Source organism: Vitis riparia, chromosome 14 (assembly GCF_004353265.1).
Source record: "Vitis riparia cultivar Riparia Gloire de Montpellier isolate 1030 chromosome 14, EGFV_Vit.rip_1.0, whole genome shotgun sequence".
In the NCBI taxonomy this organism is placed as follows: Eukaryota; Viridiplantae; Streptophyta; class Magnoliopsida; order Vitales; family Vitaceae; genus Vitis; species Vitis riparia.
In genome coordinates this window covers 29022918-29033065 of record NC_048444.1, presented here as the reverse complement: position 1 = coordinate 29033065, position 10148 = coordinate 29022918, and the positions used below count along the sequence as shown (strand labels likewise).

The following is a 10148-nucleotide window of genomic DNA, read 5'->3' as shown; positions in this document are numbered from 1 at the left end:
ATGACTCTTTTTTGTTGTTTGCTTGTCAGGGAAAAAGGCCCATGGACCACCACTTGGGCATAGGCCCAAATTAATGGATGGGTTCGAAACCCGATTAATAAAGCCGACCCTAAGAATATATTGGTTTTGGTACGCTAATAGAAGATAAAGCCCTAAAGTTGACGGGAGGAATGACGTTGACTTGAGTCTTTCCCAACTTTTTTGATAAAGACAAAGAAAGAAGATAAGAATAGGTTGACGGGGAGGATTGATGTTGACTTGATTCTTTCCCCAACTTTTTTTTTCTTTTCTTTTTAATCAAAACAAAATAAATTTTAGTAGATAAAAACATGACATCCTATTTGATAATTGTTTTTATATTTAATTTATATTTTCTAAAATAAAATAATAAAAATATATATTTAATAGTTAAAACTTAAACAATATGATATTTTTGGAAAACATATTTTAATCACTTTTATTAATATATTTATATTTAAAAATATAAAAATAAGTTAAAAATATTTTAATTTCTTAAATATGTTATTATTTTAAAACACGTGGAAAAATGGATTTTAAAAATTAATTTTTAGAACTATTTTTAAAAACATTTTCCAAACGTAACCCGACTTCTCCAAAATACCCATCTCCAAACAATGTTTTTAATGTTTAATAAGCACTTGGTCTAGTAGGAATAATTAAGAAGGAAGCAAAGAAAGACTTCTTAATATACCCATTACCTTCATAACACAAAATTAAAAACTTCTTAATACACCCATTACACAAAATTAAAAACAAACCCACAACAAGCAAACCCAAAAAAAGAAAAGGAAAATACAGCCACCTTCTACCAACACAAAACCCTAGTAACCACCCAGTACAAACACAAAACCCTAGCTATTGCAGGGCAGGAAGACAAACACAATTCCTAAGAGAAAAGCATCTTATTTTTCTATGATCAGCTTGTGGCCAATCTTGTAAGAAGCATAAGCATCAATGCAAGCGTACTCAATCTGATTTTCACTGAGAACCCTGGTCTCCCAGTTACTCATGCTCACATGCTTGGGCTTTTTCATGGGCAGGTTCGTTACTTCCCATGCCAGGTCCTTCAGTCCCGGCCGCCGGAACCTCCCCGGCCACCGCTGCATGGCAAGGTCCCTAATGTCGGCGCTGCGGCTGCAGTCTAGCCCATATTCATTCTTCAGCTTCGCAATATCGTCACGTACCTCAATCCCCACATAAGTGAAGTTGGAGTCTGCGAGGAAGCTCTTGAGGGACTCCGGGATTTCGTCCATGTAGAACAGCTGAAGAATCAGGCACTTGTTGTCGATGCAGAGTTGGAGCGTGGCGGACTTGTTGCTCATTGATCGGATCGGGTGAGGCCGCCACTCGATGTCTAGGCCGACCACCATGGGCTTTCCGGCATGTATGGAGAGAATTTCACGTACCCATTCGTCTGCAATAGCTGCCTTGTCGGTTAGGGTTGTTTCAATGGTTTTTCCGGCGAAGATGACGGAGTATTTGGAGGTAGTGGGGTTGAAGGTGATGGAGGAGGGGTTGGTGATGAATCCGAACATGGCTTCTTTGTTGTATAAGCTGAAGGTGTTGTCTGGTTAATTCTTTGCTACTAGTTGGTATTTATAGAGATTAATTTTGATTTTTAGATTAGCCATACGACTCTTTGGAATCTTGCTTTTACTTTTCTTTAATGCATATCTAGCACGGTAGCACCTTTACTATTAGTAGTTTAATCTTTTCTCCACAATGGCCAAAAAATTTGAAACCTTATATTTGATGGTGAGATCAGGTTTGGTAGGGAATTTAAGAAGTGGTTTTAGATGGTGTTTGTTTTTTTGGCTTTTTATTGGAAGCAATTTGTTTTCAGAATTTAGGTTATTTGTTTTTCTATTTTTTCATCACTTATTATAAATTTTTTACTAAATAGAAAAAACCATGCTGTTTGTTTTTTTTGCTTAAGAGCAATTTATTTCAGAATTTAGGTTGTTTGTTTTTCTACTTTTTCATGACTTATTATAAATTTTTGGCTAAATAGAAAAAGTCAAAATATGTAGCTTTTTCTAAATAGAAAAAATAACATATTGGTTTTTCTTTACTTTTTAATACTTAATAGAAATAAAATATTATAAAAAAACCTAATATTTAACACTATTAAATATTAATATTCTATTTAGAATTAAGTAAAAAAACAAACACTACCAAAATATGTAGCTTTTTCTAAATAGAAAAAATATTATATTGGTTTTTTTTTTTTTTTTTTTTTTTTTTACTTTTTAATACTTAATAGAAATAAATTACTACAAAAACAAACAACTTAATATTTAACACTATTAAACATTAAGGTTCTATTTAGAATTAAGTAAAAAATCAAACACTACCTTTGTAACAAATTTTTATTTTTTAAGTATTAAAAAAATTAAAAATATTTTTTATAATTAGGTGAAATGCACTTTAAATTAAGAGCCTATTTAGTTAGGATTGATATGATAATTAAAAGCCCATTTGTTGGTCATTTTGGGAAGCACTTTTACCCTAAAAAGTTTTTTTTTTTTATAAAAAAAAATTAGATGATTGATAAAATTTTGAAATCATTTCTAAAAATCTAAAAAATCATGTATGGTGTTTCCTAAAGAAATATTGATAAATTATTCTCCTAAAAATATTTTTGAATACACTTCAAGCAAATGTACTCTAAAACAATTTTATTTACAATTCTTGTATTTGAGAATATTTACATTAGAAATACATGTAAAAGAGAATCATTGTTTGGATATAAAGTGAAAGAAAGTGTTTTGATAGTGTTTTTTTATATTACGTATTATATAATAATAAAATTTTTTTGTCTCGGGATCACTTGAAGTGAGTCGTTTAGGTTTTGAAAAGTATTTTTAAAACTTTGTCAAAAATTTAATTTTTGTAAGAAAGTTCATCTAAACAATAAGTAACACTTTTAATTCATATGAAAATCACTCATAAACAGGTTTTAAGAATACATTTGAGAATGATTTTGGTAAGATCGAAAATGTTTTGTAATGCTCAGAAGTGATTTCTTTATAAAGTTAAGTTATTACAAAGTTTCAAAAATCATTTTTAAAATTCTAGAGAATCATTTCATTTAATATGATTTTTTGGCCTTGAAGAAGTCAAAACCTCTTTTTTAAATTTCACAGAGCTTTTATGTCCATTTGGCTAGTTGTATTCAAAGACCCTAATTAATATAGAAGTTAAGAAAATATAATTTCATGTAGAAGCTCTATTCTAGCCTTATCCTAAGCCTTATCCTAGTGTTTGCCAGATTACTTTTTAAAATGAGGGAACATCAGGGGTGCAAATTATGTGGGTTAATCCCACCTAACCCAAATCTAATATAGTGTTTAGGTGGATTTGGGCAAATATTTTCAATATTTAGGTGAAGCTTGGGTTAAGTTTTCTTAACTCAAACTTAATTTGGGTTTAGGTCGGATTAAGGTTCGAATAACTCGAGCCTAACTCAAATCTGATTTAATATTTTTATAATATTTATATCATATATAATTTATTAATTTTCTTTTTAGATTTTAAAGAAAAAATATCAAATTAAATTTATATTATATATTTTTTCATTTTTTTCAAGTAGATATGTAAGCTTATTTTTACTTTTGATTGTTATCTTGATTTTTTTAAATTTTGGTATAAATATATAAAATTTTCTTTTTATTGAAAAAAAATACTATGAATGAATTTTGAATCATGCAACCTAATTAACCTAATCAATACAATTTGATCAGCTCGAATTCAACTTGATCAACTCGAATTTAGTAAAATGAGGTTAAGTTGGACTTGGACTGAGTATCTTGAATTAGAGGTCGGATTGGGTTAAACTTGAGTTAATTATTTCTTAATTCGGGTTAGACTCAAGATAACCATTAATTCAACCATTCCAACTAAGTTGTAACGCTCGAAAACATCATCATAATTACATCATAAAATAAAAAATATCAATTCACTTGAGACTAATTTGGAGTCTTTGGACATACATTAGAAAGATCCCGAAAGTTTCATGGAAATTGATCGGTCATCATTGTCATTGATTAGACACAAGGAATATGTAATACTTTACCAAGCAAATTAAAGTTCCTTGGTGCCTAAGGAATTTTACTTGCTTTTTTCATAGCTATGATATATGCTGAAAACGTCATCAAAGAAGTATTCCCAAGGTCATGATCAGCCTTGACACCTATGGAACTTTCACTAGTGGAAATTAAAGGCCACTAGAGATTATTGGAAATAGTTTCCAAAAATTTGTTTTTCACCATAGTTTTTTGGAAACAATTTTTTCTCCACTCTGTGTGTTTTTTCACTCAAAACTTGTAAACTTTTTTACTATGGATGGATTTCCATTAATGGAAATCAAAGGCCATTTGAGAGTATTTTTAAAAATAATTATAAAATATCGATTTTTTACAACTGTTCTTAAATATGAAAAACAATTTCCTTAACCTATTATTCGTAAAAGCATTATATGCATGCATCTGCTATATAAAAGTTTTTAATTTATTTCCTATATTTTTAAATCTTTCATGGAACATTTTATAAAGTATCTTAAAACATCTTAAATTTCACTTTATTTTCAGAATAAATTTTGTAAAGATTGTTTTCGGTTCAAAATAAACTGTTTTTGAAGTTTGGAAAAACTATTTTTTATTCTAAAAAAAGTACAAAATTGTTTTTGATAGCAAATAGTTAGTTTATCATCATCCTACCTCTAATATTAAAAAAAGGAAAGAAAAGAAAAGAAAAGAAAAGCAAACAAGTGAACGTACTATGGCTAAAGTGAAATGCATGGCCGACCATTTGTGCTTTAATGAAAATAAAGTTGGGTAGGTCACAAAATCTTTGATCTCCTTGATGCTTTGATTAGAGAATAAAGCATAGGCAATTGCCTAGGTGACAGCCAAAAATATTGAATTTGATAGCTACTTCTAAATATCATTTGATTTTATTACATGTTAATCAAATGATTTGCAAAGAAGAATGTATAAAATTGAATAAATTGCAAGATAAACATATAATTAAGGCAACCATTACGTCATAAGTGTGTAAGTAGTGGTCCTCTAAAAGCACATATGAAATCTAGTTAAAGCTAAAAGAACATGAAAATTTTACATAGTTGATGAGAAGCTTTAAGTTGAAGCTAGTATGAGGTATAAAGCAAAGGCTAACTCAAATGACTTTTTAAGAGTAAAATTTTATGTGTTTGTTACGTTTTTTTTATACTTTATTCGTAACATCTTGAACTTAGAGGTCGAAGGTATCACAATCATTTCATATGTCGAATCCCAATGCTCAATTTATAAATGACCCTAATTAATAAAACAGTTATATAGGTAGTTTAAAATTTTAATATAAACTAATTGTAAATGGCCAACCAATGTCTAAATAATAAATTCATTCAATAATTATCTAAAAATACTTCAAATAATAATTCTAGAAATCTAAATCAAATAGAGTACTAAATCATCTATGGTAAAAGATGATACTAACAAAAGTGCATTTTCATCGCTATTACTTATTGTTAATATGATTTGCATATGAATTGTGAGATAAGAGAATGATGTTGAGATTTAACATTATACATAAATAGTGGGATTTACACTAGGTAGTTATGTTAATTGTTTTTTTGGTAAACAAAAAGATTTTCAATTAATAGTATACTAAATAATTAATTATATAATTATGAAGATAGATTGAAAATAAAACATTATATATAAAAATTATTTAAAAATCATAATTTTGAGGATAAAAGTTTTAAAGGGTTATTTATATGGGATGTCCCTGTTTGGCAACTTTGATTTGAAACCCAGTTTAGTTTCCAAGACATGGACCAATAATTTATATAAAAATAACTACAACTCAAGAATCAACATCCTTGAGTTTGATTTTTGTAATAATGAATTTTTTTTAAAAAAATATTTTAATTCAAACACATTAATAATTCCCATTGTCATATAGTGTTGGAAGTATCATTTTCATAGGAATGGAGTCATTGGGAGTAGTCCAGGATAAGAACTTCTGCCACTGACCAGTGACCACAAAAGCTTAATACTTTTCCAAGTTTTTGACTAAGGAAATTGACTAATGATGGGAAAGTAGGTTCACCCTAAGGGAAATTTACTTGCTTTTGTTTTACCCACAATGGAGGTTAACATGAAAGAATTTAAAAGGGTTCCAAGCATGTCATTAGTTTCTATGCCTCAAAGTTTTGTAAGTTTCAAGGCTGATGACCTTCTGAGTACTTTATCAAAATGCAATTCTTAGTTATGGAAAATAGTTGTCAAAAAATATATTTAGAAAACAATTCTTCAATATTTTTTAGAATAAAAGTTTATTCGAAAAATTGGAATGTTCTTAATCTATTTTTTTTTTTGTTTTTTATATATTTTTAAAAAATAAATTTTGTCTACAATGCTTTATTTTAATATATACATAGTTTTTGCAATTATTTTTTAAAAATAAAAGTGATTTAAAATAAATAAAATATGGTATTAGAAAATACTCTATTCTTGAAACAATTCTAAAAAACTATTTTTAAGAGGATGCAGTTTCCAAATGGTCCTTATAAGAGGTAATCCAAGCTCTGCTATAAAAAAGAAAGAAAAAGCATAAGATGAAGGATGCCTAAAGTGAAAGATGCATGGACCAACCATTTGCACTTTAATGGAAATAAAGTTTGATTATAGGATAAAGCATACATAGGCAATTTCTTGGTGATGGACAAAAACTATATTAAATTTGATAGCTAGTACTTTGGAATATCAATTGTAATGCAAAATTTTCCCTTGGGAAAAAATATACATACATGTAACTAAATCATTTGCAAAAGGAATACTGTAAAATTGAATTAAACACCATCTAAACGACACATAATTAGGGCAAAGATTGTATAAAAATTAAATGTATTAATGATCATCCTCTAGGAGTACATGATATAAAACTTAAAGTACGTTTGATGATGATTCTAAAAAGTATTTTTAGTCTTTATATTCTAATACTTAAAATATAAAATTTTTTAAATATTAGAAAAGTTAAAAATATTTCCTAAAATCACTACTAAATAGACCCTTAAAATTAAAAGAATACCAATGTTTTACATAGTTGATGAGAAGCTTGAAATTGAAGCTAATATGAGATATAAATTTAACATAGATGTAAAATAATTTTATAAGTGTGATATTTTATGTAGGTTAATTAGAAAAATAAATTTATGACATATTATATATAATTAATTCCTCGATCTTATGCAATTTTTTAAAGTTGTAAGGGCGGACCTAAATAGATGATGCCCATACAAGAGAGAGCTAGCAAATCGATTTAATTGTAAGTGTTTGAACTAGAAACTTGATTTAGACAATATTTTTTTATTGTATATAGTTATTACCTAGATTTTATAAATTTATCAAAATTGTATGAAATGATAAAAGGTCTAACAACACTAGAGAAAGTTAAGATCCACATTCACATGAGAGAGTGAATTGATTTCATTAATTATCATTGATAGAAAAATTAGTAATAAGATGGAATTTGTGGATTATAGTTCAAAGTAAACAATATTTACACATAAGATTTACGGGTGCTCGAGCTAGAAACCCAATTTAGGTAGTGCTATGATCCAATTACTAGATTAACTTTAGGTATTCCTTGAAGTTGAATAAAATGATGGAAAATTTGACACTAACAACATTATAATTAATTTTCAACCCCTCCACTTCCAAATACTAAATGCCACTGCACTGAATCATATGATCAACTCAAGTACTGGTTCCAATGCACTGAACTAGGCCATATGCAACAAGATTGAAGGGAATTGAATATCATTATTTATGATTACTGGTCCCTTGGTGTCACAGTCTCTACAAATTCTTTCTAATTCACCAATATAAACCATCTTCAAACAATTGTACTTTGTGTTCTCAAACTTCTCATGGTAGCAAGAAATTATACAGAACTCATGATCATGATGAACCCTAACAACACTATAACCTTCAACCCCAACACCTCCAAATACTCAGTCAACTTCGCCGGAAAAACCATAGAAATAACCCTAACAGACAAAGCAGCCATAGTTGACGAATGGGTGCAAGAAATCCTCTCCATATATGCAGGAAAGCCCATGGTGGTTGGCCTTGACATCGAGTGGAGGCCTAACCGGATCCCATCAATGAGCAACAAGTCTGCCACCTTGCAACTCTGCATCAACAACAAGTGCCTTATCCTTCAACTCTTCTACATGGATGAAATCCCACAATCTCTCAAGGGTTTCCTTTTAGACTCGAACTTCACTTTTGTGGGGGTTGAGGTTGGTGGTGACATTGACAAGCTTAAGAATGAGTATGGCCTAGAGTGCAGCTGCAGTGCCGACGTTAGGGTTCTTGCCATGCAGCGGTGGCCTGGGCGGTTTCGGCGACCGGGTCTGAAGGACCTGGCATGGGAAGTGGTAAATCTGAGGATGAAGAAGCCGAAGCATGTGTGCATGAGTAACTGGGAAGCAAGGGTGCTTAATGAAAACCAAGTTGAATATGCCTGCATTGATGCTTATGCTTCTTATAGAATTGGCCACAAGTTGATCATAGAAAAATATTGAACAGATGGATACTTATCTAGCTAGGGTTTTGTTCTTTAGATTTTCAGTAGTCTTCATTTGATTATTTCTGACTAAGTATTTGAAATGAAGAACATATTGTGAGTTTGATCTGACAAAAAATTCGGCATGGATCTCTATAACATTTATTCACTTGTCACATACACAAATACATCTTCAAGCAATTACTAGTCTCTCTACCTTTTTCTTGGTTATCCATATGGGATATCTCAGTTTACTGTCTTTTGCTGTCTTGGGCTGAGCCCATGTACCATACCCGGCCATTCCACCAATACCTTGGTCACTACATCCATGGGCTCCCTTCCTTGACCCACTTGCTAATGGGACTCTGAGGGCCCAATAAAATGTCTAGTGGTCAACTCTTTCTCATAAGACAAGGGCTCGTAACAACGACATGTGTGCTAATAAAGGAAGCCACGAGTTTGAATGAGGGCATGACAAGTGGGGAGTTGCCAAATTGGGAGAGTAGAAAGAGTATTGGTGTTATAGGGGCAGTTGGATTTTGACAACTCAAAAGTGCCTTCCTGTGTTTTGTCCCTTGTCCCTTTTCTTGTAGGACCTGTCTCCCCCTTTCTCACATGGCAGCAGCCCAATCCCACCTCAAAGAACAACCTAAATATTAAACTAGCTAGACCCTTTTTGTAAGGTAAATTGAGATTATTGATCATAGTATGAAGCCACAATTAATCATTTTTAACATGAAAACCACCGACTTTCAAAATAATGGGCCTTTTAGAAAGTAAAATTTTTTGGGTTAGATTGAATGGATTAGGTTATGGCATTCCGATGGGATAAGATTAGGTTGGTGGGGTGTCAATTAAATGCTCAATTCAAGCTTTACTTAAGGTCATCTTTATTGGGTTGTTAAGGTCAATTAAGATGGGTAGTGCTAACTACTAACCATTCAAAAGCCATCTAAAAATATCAAAGTAGCCCATTTTTTTAATGCCAATTCTATGGGATATGGTGTGGGGTTGTGATAATTAAAAACCAACAATGAGAAGTGTCCATTTTTAGGCCTAAGTCCATGAGATAGGGTGTGTGTCCTATTAGTTGGGGTAGGGGTCTTAATATTACTCGATTCAAGCTTGACTTTGATCTTGTTGATTGGGTTGTTGGGGTAGTGTCCTGTTTAAGTACTCAATTCAAGCTTGACTTGGGACATCTTGATTGGGTTGTCTCCATCCAATTAAATCAAAAACCAAAACCCACCCTCTTTTACTCGGAAGTAAACCTCATTTTTATGCCCTTCCAAGGGGTAGGGTGCCCTATGAGTACTTGGGCTAAAAGATTATTTACCCATTTCAGCCTTCCATGTAGGTGACCAAAGCATGAAACTGATTGAGAAAACCCCCACTATCTTTATTGTCCAAAAATGACTTACAAACTTGTTTGTTTCCAAGGATTTAATAAGAATGCGAAAGAAGAATCTGTGGTCCTCAACCCAATCATGGCATGTCACTTGTCGTTAGCGCGTGAAAAAGGGACACATGGCTAAAATTGTCAGATCAGG

The 10148-nt window shown here is 31.1% G+C and overlaps 2 protein-coding genes across 2 annotated transcripts; one reads left to right on the top strand and one right to left on the bottom strand.

The window, feature by feature from the left end:
- Window positions 1–680: 680 nt before the first annotated feature.
- On the bottom strand, window positions 681–1575 carry LOC117930865 (Werner Syndrome-like exonuclease). Its single transcript, XM_034851625.1, has one exon. The coding sequence runs from the start codon at window positions 1554–1556 to the stop codon at window positions 924–926; it is 633 nt and encodes a 210-aa protein (XP_034707516.1). The 5' UTR covers window positions 1557–1575; the 3' UTR covers window positions 681–923.
- A 6415-nt stretch (window positions 1576–7990) lies between these two features.
- On the top strand, window positions 7991–8617 carry LOC117930642 (Werner Syndrome-like exonuclease). Its single transcript, XM_034851275.1, has one exon. The coding sequence runs from the start codon at window positions 7991–7993 to the stop codon at window positions 8615–8617; it is 627 nt and encodes a 208-aa protein (XP_034707166.1).
- Window positions 8618–10148: the final 1531 nt, after the last annotated feature.

Excerpts from the sequence above, each read along its gene's own strand:
- LOC117930865 (XM_034851625.1), bottom strand. The coding sequence starts at position 1,556 with ATGTTCGGATTCATCACCAACCCCTCCTCCATCACCTTCAACCCCACT.
- LOC117930642 (XM_034851275.1), top strand. The coding sequence starts at position 7,991 with ATGATGAACCCTAACAACACTATAACCTTCAACCCCAACACCTCCAAA.